Genomic DNA, 27,300 nt, shown 5'->3' with positions numbered 1-27,300 from the left:
GAAGACAGAAGGACGTTTACTTACTACGTCCTCACGTTTACAGGCTGTAAATAAAAACATCTGAGAGTAGAACACGACGAGTGTTTAGGAAGACTGCAACAAAAAAATCAAATAAAAACACAATAAAGACTCAGTTTGAGTGTTTGTTTGTTTGATTGTTTGTTTGATTTCAGGAGGAGAACGAAGATAAAGGGTCAGTTCACTCAAACAAACAGAAACAAACCCTTTGAACTGTGATTGTTTATTGGTAAACAGGATGTAACAGTCAGGGTGATTTCCTCTCTGAGTCCATATGAGATGTGACAATTCTTCATTGTGACTTTATTCTCTCTGCAGTTCTCGGTTCAGTTCTTTATCTGGTTTTGATCTGGTTTTTGATCTGGTTCTGTTGAGACTCTCGGTTCTGTCTGCTGAACCAGTTTGTAGCTTTTTTAACCCTTTACTGTCCGGTTCAGCTCACTCTTGAGTCTGTTTCTGACCGATGTGATCTCATCCTGACTGAGCTATCTATACCCGCTCAGTTCAGCTTTGTTTGGCTAAAATTTTGCTCTGCGTGGGTGTAAACACTTGTTATATTTAACACATCTGACTCAACACATTCCTGGACCTTTAGACAAAAAAACCCAAAAAAACAAAGATCTGATGGGGGTCAAATAATTTTTAAAATATGTGTTTTAGGGTACAATTGTAATTTTCTGGTAAAAGCCGTTAAGATAACGTTATTAAATTAAAAAACCTTCAGATCCTTCATTGTTGTTAAATGTGACATTTAATTTAATCCCTTTTATAAACTTAATGGTGAAACTCTGATTTAACGGTTTAAAGTCAGGTTTTACTAAATAGTTTAAATATCATTTTATGGTAAAGGTACTGATGCTAAGGTAGTAAGTTTACATTTTTTCAAACGAAATCAAAAGGATGAATATTCACTGTAGTTAATACTATTTATATTTCATGTTAGTCCAGTATGTGTTGGACTTATTAATATCTGGAATAATTACATGAAATTAATATTTGTGGTGCTAATACGCTCAGAATGTGAAATACGTTGAAACACTAACAGATTACAGCATTGTAACTGTAAATTAATTTTCTTTCTGTTTTACCACCATCTCACCCGTCGGGTCGAAGTCCACATTTAAAAAACTAATATGTTTGTTAAAAAAAATAAACACTGATTTGTTGCTGAAGACCCAAATACAGAGAAATACAAATACATTTTTTCCCATTGCTTTTTCTTGGTGAAGACTGTAAAGGGTTAAAAAAAAAAGACACATCGTCAGCAGAGGGCGATAAACAACAGGAGCCAGACGGCCAATCACACCTGTGAGTTTGTTCTGTTGTTACAGATTTTTGTTTTTATCCAAAAAAAACAAACACGGACCACATTTCCTGATGAAAACTCTGCCCACTCACTGAAAATTATCCAAACAGAAGCTGCAAATGTTTTAGCTTCACTACATATTTATGTTCCGGTCCAAAGTTAAGGACAGGAACCACAACTGAACCTGAACAGAACCTGAACTGAACCTGAACTGAACCTGAACTGAACCTGAACAGAACCTGAACAGAACCTGAACAGAACAGAACCTGAACTGAACTGGCTGACAGTTTCATCCTCCTCCTCTGGAGATGAATTCCAGATTTTTAGAGAAACTGTGCGACGGCAGAGAGTTAAAGTCTGCAGAAGTGAACCTTCAAAATAAAAGCAGTGAATCAGTAGGAGCATGAGGAGCAGAAAAAAACCCAACGTGGACGGAAAATGAAGTCCCGAAATACAGAAACAGAGCGAATAAAATGTATCAAAAGATCAAACTGACCTTTGAAATCTAGACAAATCCCAAACTGTGTGTAAACAAACACACACACACACACACACACAGGTATAGAAAATAACTTATTCTTCAAAAACTGTAAAATATCTGAGAGTTGTCTCCGTCTCTAGAACTCGTCGTGTCGTAGTAGCGCCTCGCCAAAGTCTGTCACCTGACTGCCCACAAACACATCGTATTTGTCCAGGATTTCAATTTTGGTGAGTTTTCCATCCTGAAAAAGACAAAAAAAACAACAACAAAACAGGTGAGCAAACAGGTGAGTACAGAGTTAATCAGGTGTGTGGGGGCAGAGCCACCTGAACTCACCTGGTCGGCGTCAGATTCATGCAGCAGGTGGCGTGCCTCGGCCTCAGCGTGGTCGTAGTCCGTCGGCAGGATCCAGTCCAGAGTTTCCTCTTTGTCCATTTTTCCATCTTTGTTTTTGTCTCTGAATTCGGAAAACTGCTGACGCTCCGATGCCACCCACTCCGGCTCGTCCTCTGTCCCCTCCGCTGTGTACATGTCCCCTGAGAACAGGAGACAGAGACAGACTGTGAGTACATGTGCCCATCTCGTCCTTTCTCCATGTGTCTTCTCCTGTTTCCACCTGTCTCCATCTGTCTCCTCCCGTCTCCATCTGTCTTCTCCTGTTTCCACCTGTCTCCATCTGTCTCCACCCATCTCCTCCTGTGTCCACCTGTCTCCACCCTAACCCTACTGTCTCCTACTGTCTCCACCCATCTCCATCTGTCTACTCCCATCTCTTCCCGTCTCCTCCTGTCTCAATCTTTCTCCTGTCTCCATCTGTCTTCATATGTCTCTTCCTGCCTCCATCTCTCTCCTCCTGTCTCAATCTTTCTCCTGTCTCCATCTGTCTTCATATGTCTCTTCCTGCTTCCATCTGTCTCCTCCTGTCTCAGTCTTTCTCCTCCTGTGTCCACCCATCTCCTCCTGTCTCCTCCTGTCTCAGCCTTTCTCCTCCTGTGTCCACCCATCTCCTCCTGTCTCCTCCTGTCTTCATCCGGACTGTCTGACCAGCAGGCCACGGTCAGTCAGGTGATGAAACATCGGGCTCTATCACGCTCAGGTGTTCTCAGCTCACTCCTCTACACTTTGCTGACACACGACTGCGTCGCCAGATCCAACCACGTGGTAAAGTTTTCAGTCTTCAGAGGACACGCCTGTGGTGGGCCTGAGGACGTTGACGCTCACTACAGAGACGAGGTGGAGCAGGTGGCTGTGTGCCGTGGCAACAACAACCTCTCCTTAAATTCACTCCTTCCCCAGCAATGACTGCACTTCCTGCAGCGTCTGAGGAAAGTGAACACCCCCCCGCCCCCCATCATGTCATCACTGTACACTCGAACCACCGGGAGCATCCTGACACGCTGCATCACCGTCCGGTACGAGAACCGTACAGCGGCCGACAGGAAGGCCCGGCTATAAGTCGTGAGAACGGCAGACAACATCATAGCCGTCTCCTCTCAAATCTTCAGTGACATTTACACCAAGAGGTGTTTCAGGAGAGCTGTCAGCATCGTGGCTCAGCCCTCCTACCCACTCTTCAAATGATGATTAACAAGCCCATGATCACAAACACAGTCTGTCTCAGAGGACTTTACAGCAGGCACCATCCCTCTGCCCTCAGACCCTCACATCACCCGAGGAAACACTCCCCAAAAAGAACCCCTGTAACGGGAAAAAAGGAGGAAACCTCAGGAAGAGCGACTGAGGATGATGAGGGATCCCTCTTCAGGACGGACAGACGAGTGATAGATGTAAATAACAAATGAAATACAATCATGGCAAAAAGGAAAGAGAAAGAGAGAGGGGGAGAGAGAGGGAGAGAGGGAGAGAGAGGGAGAGAGGGGGAGAGAGAGGGAGAGAGGGAGGGAGAAAGAGAGAGAGGGGGAGAGAGGGAGAGAGAGAGGGAGAGAGGGGAGAGGAGGGGAGAGAGAGGGAGAGGAGGGAGAGAGGAGAGAGGGGAGAGAGGGGAGAGAGGGAGAGAGAGGAGAGAGGGAGAGAGGAGGGAGAGAGGGGAGAGAGAGGGAGAGGAGGGGAGAGAGGGAGAGAGGGGGAGAGAGGGGAGAGAGAGGGGGAGAGAGAGGGGGAGAGAGAGAGAGGAGAGAGGGAGAGAGAGGGGAGAGAGGGGGAGAGGGGAGAGGGAGAGAGGGAGAGAGGAGAGGAGAGAGGGAGAGAGAGAGAGGAGAGGGGGAGGAGAGAGGGGGAGAGAGAGAGGAGAGAGGAGAGAGAGGGGAGAGGGGAGAGAGGGAGAGGGGAGAGGGAGGGGGAGAGGGAGGGGGCGAGAGGGGGAGGCACAGCAGTAGTAGAAACAGATGCATGTCATATCACAATAACGATCGGTGTGAAATCATTAAACACTCTGATGATGTTGAGGGTGTAAGTCAGTAAAAATGTCTCTCACCGATGTACTCCTTCATATCGATGAAACCATCTCCGTCCTTGTCGATGTCCTCCATCGTTTCCTGTCAACAAAACACAAGGTATCACTGGTGACATCACTGCGGTGACATCACTGCGGTGACATCACTGCGGTGACATCACTCTCACCTGCACCACAATGTCCCTCATGTGCTCGTGGTCCTCAGGATGGAGGAACGCAGTGAACTCCTCTCTGTCTGCGATCAGGTCGCCGTTTCTGTCAGCCACCCGGAAACGTCGCTCATCCCTCGCCATCATGTGACTGTAGTCGTACTCTGTGTCCACCTGAGGGTCCTCTGTGAGAATCAATCCATCCATCATCAAGCTATCAATTACTCAATAGATCAATCAATCCATCTGTCAGAGCATCCATCCATCAATCCATGTGACTGATTGATTGATAGTTATTGATTACCCAGGTAGCTGCCGTAGGTGACGTTCTTGTACTCGTCCCAGCTGATGTGGCCATCGTTGTTGAGGTCGAAGTCGCTCCACTGATGTTCCACGCTGTCAGAAATGTGTTTCCTCTGAGCCAGTTTGATCCAGTCCTTCAGCTCATCCTCAGAGACAAATCCGTCTTTGTTTGTGTCCATTTTGTCCACGATGATGCTACACAGACACACACAGACAGACACACAGACACACACAGACACACACAAACACACACACACACTTGGGTGAATCTTCTTATTGATAATCAGTTTATTTTCAGGTGAAACCAGAAATATGATATTTAACGTTCACTCTGAGAAAATATTTTCTGTCTGCTGCAGGTTGTGATAATGTTGGACAGCAGCATGTGTCCACTTTGAGACAGCAGCATGTGTCCACTGTGAGACTGCAGCATGTGTCCACTGTGAGACTGCAGCATGTGTCCACTGTGAGACTGCAGCATGTGTCCACTGTGAGACAGCAGCATGTGTCCCCCTTTCTGTTTTTACAGTTTTGGCTGAAGAATTGTGTCATTTTGGTCATTTCTAAAGACACACCACCACCAAAAAGGTTTGATACAAATACAAATTAGTAAAAAGTCTTTAAATAGAGAAAAAGAAGCTATTATATAGTATTTATTTAAAACGAAAAACAATCTGAAACGTTTAATGTTTAAACAACAATCACCAATTTAAAAAAAAGGAAAAAGAAAATGGCTTCTAACCTGCAACATGTTTTCTTTTAAGATCGTCAAAACTCTAAGTTGGTAACAGTCTGGACAGTCCTGGAGGACAGTGTGGACAGTCCTGGAGGACAGGACGTCCCTGATGAAAAGCGGACTCCTATGGGTCGGCCGGTCTCAGATGAGCTCAGAGACATCGCCTTGAATCTCTGGATGATATTCTGGACTCTAGATGGTGAAATAGTGGGTGACAGTTTGTCCCCACAGCGTGTCCCACAGTGTCTGTCCTTCACTGAATACCTGAGCGTTTAGAGGAAACTCCCCTCAGACGCAGTCAGGACACTTTCACATGTTTACAAACTGTCCAGCTTGATTCCAACGTGCTGGAGACTCCAGATTGAGACAGAAATCAATAAAGTTTCTCAGTTTGAACGTTAACTCTTTGCTCTCTAAACTCAGACAGGATCTCTGATCTCTGGATTTGCTTTTTTTCTCTTTCAGTGTGTTTGTAGCTTCACACTAAAAGTGTGAAATCACCTAAAATAAACTCTGAGTGCAGAGACTCGAACTGAACGAACCAGCTGATCAAGTTTAGATGTTTTCATTGGGAACCAGGAAATAAAACCAGCACAGTTCCAGTTCGCCTGCTCAGAAAAATCAACCCAACGCGTCTGCCGGCAGGAAGTGAAGGTACTGACCCGAGCCGACGCTTGCTCTCCTCCGGTGGGAGGTTGTCGAAGGCTTTGGCCTCGTCTTCGCCCAGGAAAGCTTCGTGGTCGTAGTCAGAGTTCTTGTTGTCATCGTGTTCGAGGTGGCTGAGCGGCTCATCGTGGACGCGACTCTTCCTGTCTGTGGGTTTACTGCTGCCGGAGACGACGCAGAGGACGAAACACATGAGCAGGGGACGGACCATCATCCTAACAAACCGACGGACAAGTCAGATCAATAACAGACTTATCAATAACCATCAAGAACCCATAAACATCAATGACCATAAACATCATTAACAATCAATCACCAATAGACATCAATGATCAATAAATATCAATAACCATCAATAACCAATAAAGATCAATAAGTGGGCCTGTCAGAGACGGTTTGATGATCTGAGATCAAAGTCTAATTGATTATCAATAAACTCCACAAAACTATCTCTGAAAATTCAGTTTCTGCTCGTTTTCAACAACGAGATCCACGCATACTGCACAGGTGTGTCTGATTAAACATCATCATCATCACTGCACAGGTGTGTCTGATTAAACATCATCATCATCACTGCACAGGTGTGTCTGATTAAACATCATCATCATCACACAGGTGTGTCTGATTAAACATCATCATCATCACTGCACAGGTGTGTCTGATTAAACATCATCATCATCACTGCACAGGTGTGTCTGATTAAACATCATCATCATCACACAGGTGTGTCTGATTAAACATCATCATCACTGCACAGGTGTGTCTGATTAAACATCATCATCATCACTGCACAGGTGTGTCTGATTAAACATCATCATCATCACACAGGTGTGTCTGATTAAACATCATCATCATCACTGCACAGGTGTGTCTGATTAAACATCATCATCATCCGTGCACAGGTGTGTCGGATTAAACATCATCATCATCACTGCACAGGTGTGTCAGATTAAACATCATCATCATCACTGCACAGGTGTGTCGGATTAAACATCATCATCATCACACAGGTGTGTCTGATTAAACATCATCATCATCATCCGTGCACAGGTGTGTCTGATTAAACATCATCATCATCCGTGCACAGGTGTGTCTGATTAAACATCATCATCATCACTGCACAGGTGTGTCGGATTAAACATCATCATCATCACTGCAGAGGTGTGTCTGATTAAACATCATCATCATCACTGCACAGGTGTGTCGGATTAAACATCATCATCATCACTGCACAGGTGTGTCAGATTAAACATCATCATCATCACTGCACAGGTGTGTCGGATTAAACATCATCATCATCACACAGGTGTGTCTGATTAAACATCATCATCATCATCCGTGCACAGGTGTGTCTGATTAAACATCATCATCATCCGTGCACAGGTGTGTCGGATTAAACATCATCATCATCACTGCAGAGGTGTGTCTGATTAAACATCATCATCATCACTGCACAGGTGTGTCGGATTAAACATCATCATCATCCGTGCACAGGTGTGTCTGATTAAAAATCATCATCATCCGTGCACAGGTGTGTCTGATTAAACATCATCATCATCATCATCATCATCACTATCACTGCACAGGTGTGAGAGAACAGGTGACGGGACAGGTGAGAGGATGGGACGAGAGCAGAGCTGGAGGGTAAATTCAGGTAAAGTGGGACGTTCAGGTTTTCTTCTCGATGGCTTAAATACTTCAGAACTTTCAGGCTGTGTTCTGGTGATTTGTAAAGGGTTAATAATTAATTAGCTCATCAATTTAACCTGAGACTCGTTCAAAGACTTTTCTGTCCTCTTTCTGTCCTCAGTGGACACATGTGGGACAGCAGACATGGACCCACTGCAGTATTCTTCAGAGACATAAACAGTCTGAGACGTTCCTCAGCGGAATCAGCATCAGAACCCAGAAAATGTCCCACCGCCCCTAAACGCGTCACGACCTTTCACAGTAAAAGCACAGAGTGAGATTTTGATAAAGGGTTAATAAGACGCAGCGGGCGGGTTCTGAAGTTCTCCTGAAGAACCCTGATCACACACAGAGAACCACAGGCAGCCTCTGACTCTGAGCTCAGATCAGTTTAACCCGTTAACGCGAGGGGTCCTCTGAGGGGACCGTAGAGACCCCAACACGTCAGACCGGAAGAGTCCCACTTTACCTGCCTTCACCCGCCGAACCGACCAAACAGCTGAGCTCTCACCTGTGCGCGTGCAGCTCCTCTCTCCGTCTGTGTTCACCTGTGCGCGTGCAGCTCCTCTCGCCTCTCCTCTCGTGCTTCGCACACTAGCCGCTTCCGTCCTCCGCAGCCAATCCTCTGCCTCCCGTCGCTCTCCTCCGTCCTCATTGGTCCACTTCAGCGAGTAGGCTACTGACGTCAGAGGGCTGGATCATCGTACTCGCTTCTCATTGGCTGTTGGCCGCGCGTGGACCAATGGAGAGAGAGAGCGGAGAGAAAAGTCCGTTGCTTCCTGCCACGTCCTCAAACACGTCCTCAAATCCACAGAGTTAATCCTTTCAGTGACACACATTAAACCTTTTATCATCAGAGACACATTAACCCTTTCATCAAAAACAACAGTAACCGTTTCATCAGTCATGACTGATCAGACACTGGTTTTTCATTTTATTTTTATTTTTTTAAGTGAACCAGTTAAACCAGTAACTGGAATAATCCCAGTTTATACGGCCTGAAGAACATTGCCTGAAAATGACCAGCTGAAGTTCAGAAGGTGAAATATGACGGATGGACGGCATGTTAGGAGGTGAATGATGTAAAAAGATCTGACAGTGTTTCCTCAAATTTGGGGGGGTTGATTTTGGCTAGTAGATGGCAGCAGAGTACCAGTAATCAGACCAGTTAAACCAGTAATTCTAGATGCTAACCCTAACCCTGCACACAACAGTCTGATTCTTAAGAAGCTGAAACATTCCTAACTTTTTTTGGACAATAAAATGAATATTTGTATTTATTTTTATTTAAAAATCGAATCACTTATCACATGACCTGATCTGCCCCACAAGGACCAGAGAAGAAAGGATTCACTGACAGGATTCACTTTATGACCGAAATGTGATGGAGAGCTGGCTAAACTGGTGAAGTGTCCCTTCAGAGGACAGAGACAGTCTCCGTCCACTGCTTTAAGTCAGGATGAACTTCTTGGCTGCAGCAGCTCGTTCCAGCAGTGTCCTCATGTCCAGCAAAGCGTCCTCCACAGCTTGGGCCATATGTGTTGCATGATTCTCTCTGTCGCCGTCTTTGGATCGAAGAGCGGCCACCACGAAGTCCATGTGACTGTCCATGATACTGTAGACCACATCATACACTCCCGGTTCTTCTGGGCCAAAAGACGGCACAATTCCACCCTGATTTGGTACCTGGACAGGGACGGGATTTAGTTATTGTCTCCAATACATATTTGGGGCTGTGTGTGTGTTTTACCGGCTTTGTCTTGCTCAGTGTGTGTGCAGGTACCGTGATGCACCGGGCCGGCTGCACCGGGCCGGCAGCACTACAGGAGCCCAGCCCCCGAGACGGTGCTTCTGCTGCAGCTGCACCGTCCCGCCCTGGTTCACACGCAAAGTGAGCCAGATTCATGTGACAGCAACCTCCCCGAACTGCAGCATGTTTCACGCTCTTGGTGTTCACACTGACAGTTGCTGTGGCGGCCTGCCGCGATGAGTTCTGACTTTATTCTTATCTTTATTTATTTATTTATTCTCCACTCATCTGTGAAGTCACACATCTCCTTCTTTTTCAACAATAGTTCAAAATAAACCCTAACTCTAACCCTGGGAGGTCGTTTCCTCAGTCGCTGCGAGGGTCCCAGTTTGGTGGGATGGTGCCAGCTATGAGGTGCTCTGCAGAACGCTCTGGTCTGTGATGATGGACTTTATAAACAAATCTGAGTGGACTTAAAAACCGACTCGAGCGGAGCGTGAAGTGGTGGGCGGAGCTTCATGTGGTGTTGAGGTGTTTTCGTGTCTTACGTGACTCGCTGCCATTTTGTAGTTGAAGGCCTTCTGGAAGGACGAGTCGGTGAAGATCTCAGGTGTGCTGATGTTCTCCTCCTCAGCCTGAAGCTTCAGACCCCAAAAGTGACAAAAGACGTTCTCACCCCTGAGCGCCTAGAAGAACAGAGAGAGAACTGAAGGTTCCACCTTAAAGAGGGCCCATAACCACACATAGAACTGAAGGTTCCACCTTAAAGAGGGCCCATAACCACACATAGAACTGAAGGTTCCACCTTAAAGAGGGCCCATAACCACACATAGAACTGAAGGTTCCACCCGACCCTAAAGGTTCCCCTTGATGGTTCAGACTAGACTCACCAGGTCTGTGTAGGATACATGTGTCCTCACAGCGTCCAGCAGGAAGTCAACCTTTTGTGAGTTCTGTGCAGAACAGGAAGGAGACAGGAAGTGTGTGTTAGCGTGTGTTAGTGTGTGTCAGTGTGTGTTAGTGTGTGTCAGTGTGTGTTAGTGTGTGTTAGCGTGTGTTAGCATGTGTTAGTGTGTGTAAATGTGTGTTAGTGCGTGTTAACATGTGTAAATGTGTGTTAGCATGTGTTAATGTGTGTTAGCATGTGTTAGCGTGTGTTAGTGTGTGTCAGTGTGTGTTAGTGTGTGTTAGTGTGTGTTAGCGTGTATTAGTGTGTGTCAGTGTGTGTTAGTGTGTGTTAGCATGTGTTAGTGTGTGTCAGTGTGTGTTGGTGTGTGTTAGCATGTATTAGTGTGTGTAAATGTGTGTTGGTGCGTGTTAACATGTGTTAATGTGTGTTAGCATGTGTCAGTGTGTGTTAGCGTGTGTTAGTGTGTGTTAGCGTGTGTCATGCATGAGACTCTTATCAACGCCCACAATATCATCATAGAGTTTATTCAGTGATTTCACACCGATCGTTATTGTAATATGACGTGTGTTTGTTTCCATTATTGCTGTGCATCTCTCCCCTCCTCCCTTCTCTCCCCTTCCTCCCCTTCCTCCCCTCTCTCCCCTTCCTCCCCTCTCTCCCCTTCCTCCCCTTCCTCCCCTCTCTCCCCTCCTCCCCTCTCCCCTCCTCCCCTCTCTCCCCTTCTCTCCCCTCCTCCCTCTCTCCCCTCCTCCCTCTCTCCCCTTCTCTCCCCTCCTCCCTCTCTCCCCTCCTCTCCTCTCTCCCCTCTCTCCCCTCTCTCCCTCTCTCCCCTCTCTCCCTTCTCTCCCCTCCTCCCTCTCTCCCCTCCTCTCCTCTCTCCCTCTCTCTCCCCTCTCCCCTCTCTCCCCTCTCTCCCCTTCTCTCCCCTCCTCCCCTCTCTCCCCCTCCTCTCCTCTCTCCCCTCTCTCTCCCCTCTCTCCCTCTCTCTCCCCCTCCTAAAAAAACTGACTTGACTAGTGTGACACAGAGGTACAACGTAAGAAGAGTCATGTGATCAAACCAGAATCTCGGGGTCATCGAAAGTCCTGACGAAGGCGGTGGAGGCCGGCGAGTTCACGTTCATCAGACTGAGACGACCAAGTGTGAACGTCCGCAGGGAGACCGGCTCCATCATTGCACAGATCCTGTGGTACGTCCTGACCAAACAAACAAACAAACAAACAAACAAACAAACAAACAAACAGCTCTGAAACGTGCTGACCAAACAAACAAACAAACAACAAACAAACAAACAGCTCTGAAACGTGCTGACCAAACAAACAAACAAACAACAAACAAACAAACAGCTCTGAAATGTGCTGACCAAACAAACAAACAAACAAACAAACAAACAAACAAACAAATGCATCTCTTTGTGGCGTTCTTTGGCATCTTGGTGTGACCGAAATGCGGTAACGTGGTTGATGTTGTGAAACAGTCGCCTTTAGTTTTAGAGAACAGACGGTCTCACCGTGTGACGGACAACATCACGTGTCCTTTTAATGTAAATGATATCACTTTACATTAAAACTGGACCGTGGTTTCAACAGTCCCCTTTCCCCTCCTTGCTCTTTAGACTACAGTTACTCTGTGTCTCATGTTACCGCCACCGTCAGCGGACGGCCCGGTGTGTCTCACGGGACACTGAAGGACGCCGCGCTGAGGGGAGGGACCAGCTCACCTGTAGTGTGCCAGCTGCATGGCAATCTGGACGAAAGCATCGGGACTCATCTTCAACGTCTTCAGGTAGCGTTTCCCGAAATGCTCGAAGACTGTGAAGCGCACCTCCAGGTCCTGGGCCAGTCTGTGGGGACAGAGGATGTGTTTTGTGGGGACAGAGGACATGTTCTGTGTGGACAGAGGACGTGGTATGTGGGGACAGAGGACATGTTCTGTGGTGATAGAGGACATGTTCTGTAGGGACAGAGGACACGTTCTGAGGGAACAGAGGGCATGGTAAGATGGAGGTGGGGGTGGCGTCTCTCACGTGTCCATGTGCAGCTTGGCATCCTCAATGTCCGTCCTGATCTCAGGTGTGATGTTGAAGTGAAGTTTCTCCGGAGTGTCTAAAGACTTGGCTGGAGTTGACTTGACCTGCAGGTTTTTCCTGTCTCACACAGACAACAGAGACAAACAAGTCCCATCAGAGTCCACAGAGACACAAGACATGTGACTGCTGACTTCTACTCCACTAAACTTTCAGTTACCACAAAAATGACAGGAGGAGGATGAGGAGACAGATGGAGGAGGACAGGGAGACAGATGGAAGTGGACGAGGATATAGATCAGGAGGACAAAGAGGGACTGACAGGAGAAAGACAAGGAGAGAAAGACAATTTGAGGATGAAGAGGGAACGACAGGAGGGGACGGATAGACTAATGAAGGACAAACTGGATTTTGTTATTTTAGGTCAAAAAATATTTTATATAAGATATAAAGATACTTAACAATAAATAATAATAATAGACTATATAGAGATATAAAGATAAATAATATTAAATAATCATAGACTTTAAATAGAGATATAAAGATAATTAACAATAAATAATAATAGACTATATAGAGATATAAATAATATTAAATAATCATAGACTTTAAATAGAGATATAAAGATAATTAACAATAAATAATAATAGACTATATAGAGATATAAATAATATTAGATAATCATAGACTTTAAATAAAGATAAAGATAATTTACAATAAATAATAATAGACTATATAGAGATATAAATAATATTAAATAATCATAGACTGTAAATAAAGATATAAAAATAATTAACAATATATAATAATAGACTATATAGAGATATAAAGATAAAAATTCTGATCAATAACTTTTTTAATTAAAGACATTTACTTTCAATACTTTACATTATCATTATTATATATTAATATAATATTGTATAATGCATCTAATATATTAATTTAATTTAATATTAGAAAATACTTTGAATACTACAGCACAGTAAATATCAGATACCTTTAATCAGTAACTCACAGCAGACTTTAAATAAAATCCTTTTCTGATGAGAAACTCGGACTCAACTGTAGCTCCACCTGTCCAACTGTCCAACTGTCCACCTGACCACCTGACCACCTGTCCACCTGTCCACCTGACCACCTGTCCACCTGTTCACCTGTCCACCTGACCACCTGACCACCTGTCCATCTGTCCACCTGTCCTCATGTCCACCTGTCCTCCTGTCCACTTGACCACCTGTTCACCTGTCCTCCTGTCCACCTGTCCACCTGTCCAACTGTCCACCTGTCCACCTGTCCACCTGACCACCTGTTCACCTGTCCACCTAACCACCTGTCCTCCTGTCCTCCTGACCACCTGACCTCCTGTCCACCTGACCACCTGTCTTCATGTCCACCTGTCCCCCTGTCTTCTTGTCCTCCTGTCCACCTGTCCAGGCTGCAGTATTAATCTGTCTCCTGGTTGTCCTTCGTCCCCTTACAGAAAGTCATACTTACACTCCCGAGTTCACGAGGTTTGAGAAGGACATGATGGTGACTCCATCAGCTACAGAATTTGCACCGATGAGACCGTACACCCCGTTCTGTCCAATAATGAGCTGAAAGACATGGACACAGCGGGTGTTAAATTCTGTCACTGGTGGCTCAGTGGATAGAGCGGACGCCCCATTATAGAGGCCGCAGCAGCTGTGGGTTTGAGTCCGGCCTGGGCCCTTTGCTGCACATCACTCTCTTGCTCCCCCTTTCACACTTGTGCTGATCTATCAATTTACGGCCAACAGAAACGTTTTTTTTGGGGCTCTGTCTAAAAGACGGGGAGTCAATGGTGAGACACACAACATTTCGTCCACCACATGTCCCTCACCTGCTCCATCGGCATCTAAAGTCCAGTTTGGGTTGTTGAGTCGGCGGGGGGCCGCCGAGGAAGAGAGGAGTATTTCTGGAGCTTTGGTTGTAGTTGACGTTTCAGGAGCTCTGGAGGGAGTCTGAGTCCCGCGTCCCAGAACAACCAGATTCTTTTTCTTCAGACTTTATCAAAGTTACAGAAATATTTCCTGCCGCTCAGTGAGCCGTAAACATTTACACTGCTCTGTGACGTGCGCGGGCAGCGAGACAGTTATGAAAGTGAGTTAGCTGATGATCAGCGGTGGGGTAATAAAAGTAATGTAATGAGTTATTTGTTTTTGGGGTAACTGATATATCATTATTACATTTTTAACAGTCATTAATTACTGTACTCCACAGAAACTTAACCTGCTTTGATTGGGGGCTATTTTGCCAAAAAAGACAGGAGGCCGGGGCCAGGCGCCGCAGCCCCACACGTGTCTACGATTTTTTTCCCATTTCTCAGATTTTAGGTCAAAATTAGGATAAAGTGGGGGCCTCAGTGGCTAAGTGGATAAAGCAGGCGCCTCATGAATGAAGGCAGCGTCCGTGCTGCAGCGGCCTCAGGTTCGACTCCCGTTTGAGGCCCTTTGCTGCATGTCGTCCCCACTCTCTCTCCCCCTTTCACGCTATTGATCTGTCCTATCTCATAAATGCTAAAATGCCCAAAAAAATAGGACAAACTGTATTGTATTGAATCGTAATTTTAAGACATTTCCAGGATTTTAGGACATTTCTAGGATTTTAGGACATTACAGTCTTAGCTAGGGCCTCTATCTGGGGGTGTGGGGGATCCTCCACTGGCAATTTTTTTGATGAACAAGCTGCATTTTTATGCTGTTTTATGCACTCTGGCACCTTATGGATACTAAAAGGACAAAAACAGTTCCCACAGTAACTAATATTACCCACCAACATCTCTCGCTGCCCCCCTCATTCACAGAAGGCTAAACCTGGGCCTGTCGCTCCAGGACCCAGGTCGCTCCAGGACCCAGGCCGGTTCAGGACGTAAGTGCACTCCACGACCACATGTAAAGAAAACAGCAGCAGTGTTTTGTGCTTTACCTGTGAAGAAGTCTCACCTGCGTGCCCTTGTCAAACCAGCGGTTTCCTGCGTTCCAGCGGCTGCCTCCTGCGTGCATCATGTAGTGAACGGCCCAGCTGAGGTACGATTCATCACACACTGGCGGCATTTCTGCGTCCAGACACACTATGAAGATGCTGCTCTGGATCTTTGACAGCGACCTTCTGTTGGTCTCATCTAAACACATCGAGGACAGCAGAGCAGAAGTAGTCAGGATGAATCAGTCCTCACACCTGCCGTACTCCGGGCACAACATACACACCGTATGTTGTACCTGTAGCCAGGCTGACTCAGAGTCTCAGCTCCATAGAGCCTTGTGTTCCTTCGGGCCCTCAGCAGTGACGACTTTATGACTTTCTTTAATGAAAAAATTATAACTATAAATCCATCACCTCTTGCCCTTACCTGACCTGACCCCGGACACAGGTAGCCTGGATGTGGCAGCAAGGCCTGAAATTTATTTGGACCGTTTCTCCCCCATTGACCTTCACCAACTCTCTACTTTGATTTCTGCATCTAAGCCATCAACATGCCTGTTAGACCCCATCCCAACTAGGCTACTTAAGGAAGATTTGCCCTTATTAGACAACTTTTTATTAGATATAATCAGTGTGCCTTTATTAACGGGCGATGTACCTCAGTCTTTTAAAGCAGCTGTCATTAAACCTCTTCTAAAGAAGCCCACTCTCGATCCTGAGGTTTTAGCAAAATATAGACCGATATCTAATCTCCCCTTTACTTCTAAAATCCTTGAGAGAGTGGTTGTTCATCAACTTTGTGACTTTCTCCAAGATAATAGTTTATTCGAGGACTTTCAGTCAGGCTTCAGAGTTCATCATAGTACAGAGACAGCACTTGCAAAAATTAATAACGACTTATTTATCACTTCTGTGACACGGGTCTGATCTCTGTTTTAATCCTTTTAGATCTCAGTGCCAGATTTGACACCATTGACCATCAAATCTTACTGCACAGACTAGAACACTTCATTGGCCTTAAAGGAACGTCACTAGCCTGGTTTAAGTCATACTTATAAGATCGTTCCCAGTTTGTTCACATCAGTGATCAATCCTCCGCACATACTAAGGTCTGCTTCGGAGTGCCACAAGGTTCAGTGCTCGGACCAATCCTTTTTACTTTATATATGCTTCCTCTAGGCAACATAATTAGAAAACACTATAAATTTCCATTGTTATGCTGACAATACACAATTATATCTATTTATGAAACCAGATGAAACTGATCAGCTATCTAGACTTCAAACATGTCTTAAGGATGTAAAAGCCTGGATGATCCGTAATTTCCTGATGTTGAATTCAGACAAAACTGAAGTTATTGTTCTTGGCCCCAAACACCTCAGAAGCTCCTTTTCCAACTATGTAATTTCTCTAGATATCATTACCTTGGCCTCTAGCACAACTGTAAGGAATCTCAGAGTTTTATTTGACCAGGATTTATCCTTTGCCTCCCATATAAAACAAACGTCAAGGACGGCTTTCTTTCACTTGCGCAACATCACAAAAATTAGACATATCGTCTCCCAAACAGATGCTGAAAAATTAGTACATGCATTTGTCACCTCTAGGCTGGATTACTGTAACTCCCTATTATTTGGTTGCCCCAACAAATCTCTTAGGTCTCTCCAGCTGGTGCAGAACGCTGCTGCTCGTGTTTTAACGGGAACCAAGAAAAGGGACCATATTTCTCCTGTTTTAGCTTCTCTGCACTTAAAATCCTCCTCCTTACTTACAAAGCTCTAAATGTTCAGGCTCCATCCTATCTGTCGCAGCTCATAGTTCCTTACCAACCCTCAAGATCACTGCGCTCTGAAAATGCAGGGTTACTTGTGGTTCCCAAAGTCTCCAAAAGTAGGACAGGAACCAGAGCCTTCAGCTACCACGCTCCTCTCCTATGGAACCATCTTCCAGTTTCGGTCAGGGAGGCAGACACCGTTTCAACTTTTAAGGGTAGACTTAAGACTTTCCTCTTTGATAAAGCTTATAATCAGGGCTGGCTCAGGCTGCCTGGACCAGCCCATAGTTAGGCTGACATAGGTTTAACCTGCCGGGGGACTTCCTCTGATACGCTGAGCTCTTTTTCCTTCTCTCAATGCCGCCATCGGAAAATCATGCATGTCTGTTAACTGCATTGCCATTTGCAAGCTTAGCTTAGCCTCAGTAGTTTAGCTTAGCCTCAGTAGTTTAGCTTAGCCTCAGTAGTTTAGCCTCAGTAGTTTAGCTTAGCCTTACATCTGTGATAGCCCTGTGGTACTCTCACTACCTGGGGCTTGCGATCACGGAGCCTGGGTCTGTTGAACTGCACTACGCTAATCCTGTTGCCTCTCCGGAGCGTTCCTGCTCCCTTGTTTCCTAGTTTTCCCGGATCCTGGCCGTAACCTTGACTGTGCCTGACCGTGGCCTTCGGTTGTGCTCGTGCTGTGGCTGCACTGATACTGTGCCCCCCGCTCGCCCTGATCATGGTCTGGTCCTGGTTGTGCCGATGCTGTGATCCTGCCTTTGGACACCTCCCTATCAACATGTGCATGAGACTGTTATCATCTCCCTCAACATCATCACAGAGTGCAATTAATGATTTCACACCTACCGTTATTGTAATATGACATGTGTCTGTTTCTATTATTGCCGTGCCTCTCTCCTCCTCTCTCTCCCTCTCTCTCCCCCTCTCCTCCCCCCTCTCTCTCCCTCTCTCCCCCTCTCTCTTTCTCTTTCCTTTTTGTCATGATTGTATTTCATTTGTTATTTACGACATCTATCACTCGTCTGTCCGTCCTGAAGAGGGATCCCTCATCATCCTCTACCGCTCTTCCTGAGGTTTCTTCCTTTTTTCCCGTTACAGGGGTTCTTTTTTGGGAGTTTTTCCTCGGGTGATGTGAGGGTCTGAGGGCAGAGGGATGTTGTACACTGTAAAGCCCTCTGATAATGGGCTCTATAAATAAAAATTGACTTGACTTGACTTGACACCATCCTCCAGCATCTTTGGAAACAAATGTACGGATGTCAAAAACTGGTTTAGCCTCTTTCTTAATTCATATTTTAGCATGAGTCATCTTTTTTTTGTTTGTATTATTTGTTTGTACAACAAAGCTAATTAATTGACCCCTCTGATCCAAAGTAGCTCAGTGATCATTCACACATTGTGTGAAACAGGATGTAAACACATTGTTTTTTACTGCAGAGCGTCAGCGCCTGACACAGAAGGTCACAGACCGAAGTGATGAGACGTCACCATGTGACGAGTTGGGATGAGAACGTGTGGGAAGTTTCTTCTTGGTGCTGGGTCATTTTTGTTGATGCCTTAAAGGTATCAAGTACATATATCCAGCTTTCATAACGAATATTCATGTTAAATTAGCTTCCAAAGCTTTAACTGACGGGTTAAATACTGAGGGTTCCCCCTAATCTTATCAAAACAGTTCTGAGAGGATTCATACCAAGCCGACTCTTCAGCATCATTCATCCGGTGAACATCAGTCAGAAATCCAGTATGTTATTGGTTGACTTTTATTAATCGCTGCATTTCTTAGGAACATGGCGGAAACTCAAAAACCACAAGCTAAAACAGTCACAAGATGTGGACTTGATCACATTGGACAGAGCCGTCCACTCTCTGCTGGGCGCTTTGTCCTGTCCAATCAGAACTGCCTGTCCAACTGCTGTCCACCAAACTCAAGTGGATCAGTTGTCAGAATCCGTCTGTTTGCTGAAGGATGTGATGATCACACATCGGTTCTTCAGTTTGACATGTTCTCATTAATGATCAGTCGGTGGTTCTTCAGTTTGACATGTGAAGCTATATAGCAGAGTTTCAGGAGCAGGACCACACCTCTACCGCACCTCAACCGCGCCTCTTCTGGCTTAAATATCCTCCTAACCCGATCTCTCCTTTTGTTCTCGTTATTCTGCCCCCCTCCCCCACGCATTGGTTCTTCAGTTTGACATGTTCTCATGAATGATCACGCATTGGTTCTTCAGTTTGACGGGTTCTCACCTTTGATGAGGTTCATGTAGGATTTGCTCCAGTTGTCTCGGTGCTGCGTGGTGAGGATGCCGACAGGTTCTGCATCAGTCTGAAGAGAACAGTTACAGATTCTCTCCAGCTGAACACAGAGCTGATCCACTGTCAGAGAACTCCCATCGCTGTTATAGGCCTCCAGAGCAAAGAACTGAGAGCCAGAGGAAACACAGAACACACAACAGAGAAAAACAACAAAACGAAACACATTACTGTTATAGGTCTCTAGGACAAAGAACTGAGAACGCCAACAGTAGAAACTAGATCACAGACTGGAAGACCGACACTGCTTAAACGTCAGCACACTGTTAGGAATTTGTGTAGAGTGTAAATGAAAACAGAACGATCTGTAAATCCTGTTTGACTTGATATTTAATGTACCATCTGACAAACTTTGTTGTTCTTTTTTTGTAAATGTACACCTTTTCCGCATCCTGTTTTTATTTACTTTTACACAGTCTCAAATTTTATCACCTGACAGTAGTTTCTCAGTGACGTTCTCTGACAGTAGTTTCTCAGTGACGTTCTCACCTGACAGTAGTTTCTCAGTGACGTTCTCTGACAGTTGTGTTTCTCAGTGACGTTCTCACCTGATGGTTGTGAACCACAGTGATGTGTTTTTGGTTGTAGTACTCCTGTGTGTCCATCTCTGGTCCAGGGATACGACACGATGACAGCAGCTGCTCGTACTGTTTCATACACAGTGGGTTCCCTCTCATGTACTCAACAGGGAGCGTTCCACTGGAAAACACACAAACAGTAAACACAACCTCAGCATTTCAATGATACATATTTGCAAGTTTTCAACTGATTGAAGTACAAACATCTTAGTTTGAAATAAATACCAAACATGCTACAGAGAAATTATTTCATATCTGAAGCAGCAGCTAAAGTGTTGATGGTTTGTCATTTAATATCAGTGGGAGAAAATAAAAAAGTCAGTGTTATGGTTCTCAGTTGTATTTATTATTTCATTCTGTCGAGAATAAATGTGCCTCTGGGGAAAAGAGAACATTACTACTCACTTATCAATCTTTGTCTTTAATTCCAATGCAGATGCCGTTAGTTTTGCAGCAAACCTGAATGGAGAACACATGGAGATTTATTTAAATGTTTATTTAAAAGAAACAATCTTACAATAAGACAGATTTCATGAAAGAAACATCCAAATCACAGAAGATGAGATATAGTGACTTTTAGTCCCCTGTGTATATATAAGAACCCTAATTGGGTTCCTCAGCCTGTGAAAAGACAGCATGATGATGAGGGGGCAGGTCTTGTAGACATGTGCCTGATTGTCCTGGTAGACTCAATTGGACAGGTCTTACAGTTTCCAATTTCGGTCAGGGAGGCAGACATCGTCTCCACTTTTAAGGGTAGACTTACCCTGCGTACCCACCAAACGCGATGAAAATTATTTCATTGCGCCTCAAATGAAATCGCGTCGCGCCGGACGCTCCAGTTTTGACGCTCGTACAAAAACCCCAAAATGGGACTCGATGCACGACGAAATCGCGCCGCGCGTCGAGCCCACCCAAACAACAACATTTCTTCCGCCATTTCATTCTCTCGTTGACCATGCCTGAGATAACCACGATCGCTGCACTGTACTTGCTCTGGAGAAGTTCCCAGCGTCGTCTGCGGGAACACCAGGACGTCCATGACGATCTCAACGCTGATAGGCTGTCGCGGCGCGTCTTCACGCGACGACGCCGCAAAAGTTCAATTATTTCAACTCGAGCGTTGGACGCGAGGCGTTGGACGCGAGGCGTTGGACGCGACGCGAATTTCTCGTCCAACGCGCCGTGCAATCGCGTCCATCGCGTCGTCCGGCAAAATGATGCGTCAAATCGCGTCTTTGCATTGACTTTGTATGTAATCTTGAGGCGCGATCATTTTTAATCGCGTTTGGTGGGTACACGCCGTTAAGGCTTTCCTCTTTGATAAAGCTTATATTAGGGCTGGATCGGGTTGCCTTGGACCAGTTCCTAGTTAGGCTGACATAGGATTAGTTTGCCGGGGGACTTTCTAAGATACACTGAGCTCCTTTTTCCTTCTCTTGTTCCCTCCATCTGCAAACAGTCATGGCTGCAGTCATGGCTGCAGTCTTGGCTGCGGCTGGATCGTGGTTATGGCTGTGCTGATGCTGTGATCCTGCCTTTGGCTGTGCTTGTACTGTGGCTGGACTGATGCTGTACCTCCGGCTCAGTCTTGATTGTGGTCTCAGTTGTGCCGATGCTGTGATTCTGCTCGACATGACCTTCTCTTGCTATTATTATAAGTCATATCTCCTCTATTAATTTACGCACATGACTGTTATCAACACTTTTGATATTTGTATTTAACATCACATGCTATCTTGAGTAATATTTCTTAATTTTATGTCAATCACTATTGTTATATGTCAAATTATTGTTGCCATTATTGCTCTGCATCTCTCCCTCTCTCTTTCTTTTATGTCAGTACTGTAGCTTAATTATTATTTACAATATCTATTGCACGTGTGTTCATCCTGGAGGAAGGATCCTTCCTCCTTGCTTTTCCTGAGGTTTTCCCCACCCATTATGATGTGAGGGTGTGAGGCTGTAAAGCCCTTTGAGACAAACTGTGATTTGTGATAATGGTCTTCATAAGTAAAACTGACTTGACTTCACTTGACTTGATGTATAGACATGTGTCTGATTGTCCAGATGGACTTGATGGGACAGGTTTTCTAGACATGTGCCTGATTATCCAGGTGGACACAATGGGACCATCTCCAACTGCGTGATGATGCCATTGACAGCTTGTTATTGTGGAGCTGCAGGAGGACAGTTTTGACATTGGGCACACCTGTTAAACAGGCTGAGGACAGTGAGGGACATTGTCACCCATAATGTTAGCGTGTCTATTTACCTTATTTGTCCCTTCTTGTCTCTGAAGTCCATTAGAGGAAAAACTGACCCACCATTGGAATATCCAACCACTGACCTCCTTTTGACCAGGTAATCAATCTTTACATAATCCTCTGTGAACTAGAGAGAGACAGACAGACAGAAAGACAGACAGAGACAGAGACAGAGACAGATAAAGTGTCTTCAGTTGTTAAAGAGCTTTGTTTACCTTAAATTATTTTTATGGACATTGACTTCTTTCAAACTAACTGTGAAATTGTACAAAATGACTGACTGAAAAAATCTGGCTCTATCCTCTCTCCCCATTCCTCAATAACACCAAAATGTATCTCCGTTAATGTGTCCCAGTTACTCTGACTCAAAAAATGTCTACCAGGTTGTGTGTTTCAGTAAATGTGTCCCAATAAGTCTGTCTCAGTAAATGTGTCTCACTTGCTGGTGTGGTTCTCAGACTGACCCAGTTCTCTGTATCTTTGGCTTTCCTTTCCAGTCCTCTCTGCAGCCTTTCTCCGATACCCCCTGCTCTCTGGAATTCTTCCACCAGCTCCTTTGTCCTCTGCAGCTCTTTGTCCTCCACGATGGCCTCCAGGATGCTGAGGTAGTGCTCACAGCTTTGCTGCAGAGCGGGCACGGGCTGCCTGGGCAGTCCCCGCTGCTGGCTCAGGTGTCTGCCACCAACCAGAGATGCCAATACAGGTTTCAGCAAGTGATGAGGCTTCACCATTGTCACCTTCACCTGAACGATGTAACGAGATAAAACAAAAAGAAGACTAAGAAAAGTGAAAAAATGATGAAGAAGGTGATGAAGAAAAGGACAAAAAAGGAGAACAAGAAGATTAATAGGAAGAAGAGTAAGGAGACAAAGAAGAAGAAAGTGAAGAAGACTAAGAAAAAGTGAAAAATGAAAGATGAAGATGAAGATGAAGATGATAGGAGAATACAAAGAAGAGTACAAAGAAGACAAAGAGGAAGATTATGAGGATCACTGAGGAAAAATGTGGAAGAAGATTAAGAAGACCTGTTGGTGTTGAGAATAATAACACAGTCATCATGCTAAAGAAATGTTCATAATAATGCGACATTGCTTTAGCCCCGCCCCACTTCCTGAGTCATGCAGGTAGACAGAGACTGTAACCAATCAGAGGGTCAGATGAAGCAGCAGGTTGTGAGACAGCATTTTGTATTCTTGAGTCTATAAACTAGTGGTTCTGTAATCCCTCCACGAATGAATGACTGAATTAATGCATGACTGTCGCCACTGATAAACACCATGACTCTACTACTCTGAGAAATGCAGTGGTGAAAGGGTTATTCAGAGTAAACTGTGCTAGACTATAATGTAACGGATGTTCATTTAAATCTAAAACAGAACCAATACAATAAGAACATTAAAAGTAAAATGTTAAAATGTGAGACAGAAAAATCCAGGGTCATACACAGAATCAACATTTGTTACTTAGATAATCTGATTTTTGTAATGTAGATAATGTCAGTTAAGGTGATAATGAAGTGAAGATTTCTGACTCACCAGAGCTTGGCTGCAGATCATCCACATGTTGCTTTAGTGTTGACCTGTTCGAGGAGTCATAGGAACACAGTTAAATAAAGTCTCTGCTGAAAATGAGGACTTCCAGACGACTTCTGCTCTGCTGCCACTCTCTGAAACTCTCTGACATCCAGTGAATAGAAAGACAGTTGAAGGTCTGTTTGGATTAGACTGAAATGACGTCAAATTGTCAAACAGAGTGATATTCATAAAGTAAATTTGTCTTTTCAAACTTTGTTCTCAATAAACAGTAGAAGAAGAGTACATGAAGCTGAGTTTATGAACCTGGATGTTAGAGTACAGGAAGGAGCATCTGGCTCTTCTGACGTGATAAACTGATGATTAACAATAAAGATCTGAGTGAAGTCTGGATTCTTTGAAGCAGGGGCATGTCCAGGATTTGAGGACATGGGGAACTTAACTTGTACATCTCAAGGGAAAAAAAAATCAAAATCAAAATATTTTGCAGAAAAAGTGGGTTTAGATGGCTTGTTTTCTGTAAGAGAGTCTGTCAGAGTTTTTTATTTTACATTTATAATTTGTGGTGAATTTTTAAAACTTCTGTAAACCATTTGGATGATTTAAAAAGGTAGTGATTTTTTTCTATGAACATTTTTGGTGATTTTCTTTTTCTTTACATTTTTTGCCCTTTTTTCCCTCAGATATTTTTGGATGCATTTGTAAAACTTCTGGAAACTTGTTTTCCTTTGAAGAAATGTAGGTCTCATCTTCTTTCTGGATGTTTTTTCTTTTGTTTTCTTTAAAACTTTTGTGGGTTTTAAAGAAAACACGACTTACGGATGTAACTTACAAAACAGACAGCAGCGTAAAGCCATGATGCATTCAACAAAGCAGAAGGTCACAACAAAATCCCACTGACTGTAAACATCAGTCAAGAGCAAATCACACCCATACGACGGCCCGGTGCTGACCCTGACAACTGCAAAGAGCAGTACAGTCCTGAATGAAACAGAAATGATGACAAACACAGCGAAAGCATAGCTAACACAGAGTGGGTCTGTTTTCTACCTTTTCTTTGAGACCTCCAAGGTAAAGTGACGAGCTGGAAGCTCACACCCTCCTTTAAAGCGTGCGTGTGTGTGGGGGGGGGGGTCCTGCCTCAGGTCAGGTCATGGGCAGGACTTTGTTCCCTGAAGGTCTTTGAGAGCTGGTGGAGCAAAGGCTACCAGTTGTTTCTTCACCGTAGTGACAGTCAGAGTGAGGTCCAAACAGATGAGAGGCCCAACAAAATACAAATCTCCAAAATTACATCATTTATGGCTGTCAGAAAATGTAATTAGTGAAGTGATTAGAATTTCACATTTTTGACGGTCCATGTTTAAATCCGGAGATATTTATAAAATAATCAGGGTTATGAATATTTGGATGCCCACAATTAACGATGCCAGTTAAAGAGGATCAGCTGACTTCAGTTTCCTGCTGTTTTTAGCGAACGTGTCCTGGAACATGTGATCAGTTGCTCTCCTCTCTTTCCCCTAGCTCACAGGTGAGTCCGACTCACCTCCTTATCTGTCCTTTGTTTCCTGTCAGTAGGTGGATTTCCATTAACCTTCAAATTGTGCAAATTGAAATTGCAAATGCAAAATATGTCTAATGGAAACAAGTCAGATGTGAAGAAACTCCCATTTATCCCCCCAAAAAAACCCCAAAACGTTTTCGGCTGGTATGAGGTGGCATTTGAGGTGATGTAAAAAGCCATAGTTGTCCAAACTGCAGTGGGAGCCATTTTTAGTCATTTGTAGGTCACATGATGCTCTGGTTATGTGCTTGTCAGTAGGAACTAGCCCCCACGATGCAGCAGGAGCTACAAGAGCTGTTATTGCATCACAGAACTCTTCAAAAGTTAAGCGGATCATCTGGAAGTTTTGAATCCACAATTCCTCTGTGAAATCATGAACTATCAACTCCCAGAAATCCCTCATACGTGTCCGCTCCAACTTTCCACTATAGCTCCATAACACGGCTACGTGGTCTTGTATTGGAAATAATGATGCTAGTGCGGTGGCTGCAATAGAAATAAAGCTGCTAATTTTTGAACATCCATCACCATGGTTACTGGGATGTTATTTCCAAGGGAGAAGTTGCCCAACATCAGTCAGTGGAAAAAGTCATCTCCACATTGTGTTTTATCAACATTTACTAAATATTACTTCAATTTTGACTAAATTTGTGATGGGAAACCTGCCTTGAATTACTGACCTCACAAACACTAAATCATCCACATGTTGCTTTAGTGTTGACCTGTTCGAGGAGTCGTAGGAACACAGTTAAATAAAGTTTCTGCTGAAAATGAGGACTTCCAGACGACTTCTGCTCCGCTGCCACTCTCTGAAACTCTCTGACATCCAGTGAATAGAAAGACAGTTGAAGGTCTGTTTGGATTAGACTGAAATGACGTCAAGTTGTCAAACAGAGTGATATTCATAAAGTAAATTTGTCTTTTCAAACTTTGTTCTCAATAAACAGTAGAAGAAGAGTACATGAAGCTGAGTTTATGAACCTGGATGTTAGAGTACAGGAGGGAGCATCTGGCTCTTCTGACGTGATAAACTGATGATTAACAATAAAGATCTGAGTGAAGTCTGGATTCTTTGAAGCAGGGGCATGTCCAGGATTTGAGGACATGGGGAGCTTAACTTATGCGTCCAACAAAGCAGGTCACAACAAAATCCCACTGACTGTAAACATCAGTCAAGAGCAAATCACACCCATACGACGGCCCAGTGCTGACCCTGACAACTGCAAAGAGCAGTACAGTCCTGAATGAAACAGAAATGATGACAAACACAGCGAAAGCATAGCTAACACAGAGTGGATCTGTTTTCTACCTTTTCTCTGAGACCTCCAAGGTAAAGTGACGAGCTGGAAGCTCACACCCTCCTTTAAAGCGTGCGTGTGTGTGTCGGGGGGGTCCTGCCTCAGGTCAGGTCATGGGCAGGACTTTGTTCCCTGAAGGTCTTTGAGAGCTGGTGGAGCAAAGGCTACCACTTGTTTCTATCAATCACACATCATAAATCATACTGTCAGAGACAGTAACCCTTTCCCCATTTTCAGTTTACATTTCAATGTGTCTATTTGCACGCTTCCTGTCCTTCCGGATTCAGATGTGATGAATTGCCCCCTGACGCTTTTGGAACCCTGAGGGCGGCACCACCGAGACAGATCAGTGTCTCAGCGATGTCTGTGGAATCTAAAGAGTTTTCTGTCTCATTAAGGTGGGCCTCTTTCACCTGGTTATATCTCCATGGTAACTGATGCAGAGGAGCTCACCTGATGGCAGCAGGTGATGTGAGCAGCATCACTTTCTAATTAGTGTCAGTTTATGAGCCAAACAGATTGCCAGTGGAGAGAAAACATTATAAATACACTTCATTCCACTGGTTATCAATTGGTGG

At 44.6% G+C, this 27,300-nt stretch overlaps 2 protein-coding genes across 4 annotated transcripts; both read right to left on the bottom strand.

Moving 5' to 3' along the window:
* Nucleotides 1-225: 225 nt before the first annotated feature.
* calua (calumenin a) lies at nucleotides 226-8,415 on the bottom strand. 3 transcript variants are annotated; one of them, XR_015775575.1, is made up of 8 exons: nucleotides 8,273-8,415; nucleotides 6,069-6,287; nucleotides 4,672-4,865; nucleotides 4,386-4,552; nucleotides 4,240-4,300; nucleotides 2,142-2,341; nucleotides 1,564-2,046; nucleotides 226-1,530 (listed from the first exon to the last, which is right to left on the bottom strand). XR_015775575.1 is itself a non-coding variant. In XM_088072936.1 (7 exons), the coding sequence occupies exons 2-7, from the start codon at nucleotides 6,284-6,286 to the stop codon at nucleotides 1,942-1,944; spliced, it is 945 nt and encodes a 314-aa protein (XP_087929062.1). In that variant the 5' UTR covers nucleotide 6,287; nucleotides 8,273-8,415; the 3' UTR covers nucleotides 226-1,941. The 3 variants fall into 3 exon arrangements, 1 of the variants encoding a protein (XP_087929062.1); XR_015775576.1 differs by having other exon boundaries at nucleotides 1,602-2,046; XM_088072936.1 differs by having other exon boundaries at nucleotides 226-2,046.
* Nucleotides 8,416-8,566: 151 nt separating this feature from the next.
* On the bottom strand, nucleotides 8,567-19,574 carry LOC148185823 (carnitine O-acetyltransferase-like). Its single transcript, XM_088072935.1, has 9 exons — nucleotides 19,421-19,574; nucleotides 15,411-15,589; nucleotides 13,942-14,042; nucleotides 12,448-12,567; nucleotides 12,142-12,264; nucleotides 11,482-11,617; nucleotides 10,402-10,464; nucleotides 10,060-10,197; nucleotides 8,567-9,447 (listed from the first exon to the last, which is right to left on the bottom strand). The coding sequence occupies exons 1-9, from the start codon at nucleotides 19,434-19,436 to the stop codon at nucleotides 9,211-9,213; spliced, it is 1,113 nt and encodes a 370-aa protein (XP_087929061.1). The 5' UTR covers nucleotides 19,437-19,574; the 3' UTR covers nucleotides 8,567-9,210.
* Between the last annotated feature and the right edge of the window lie 7,726 nt (nucleotides 19,575-27,300).

This window comes from Plectropomus leopardus, chromosome 22, assembly GCF_026936395.1.
Source record: "Plectropomus leopardus strain MGB_pleo_1.0 chromosome 22, ASM2693639v1, whole genome shotgun sequence".
Taxonomy (NCBI): Eukaryota; Metazoa; Chordata; class Actinopteri; order Perciformes; family Serranidae; genus Plectropomus; species Plectropomus leopardus.
This window is presented reverse-complemented; position numbering and strand designations above follow the sequence as displayed.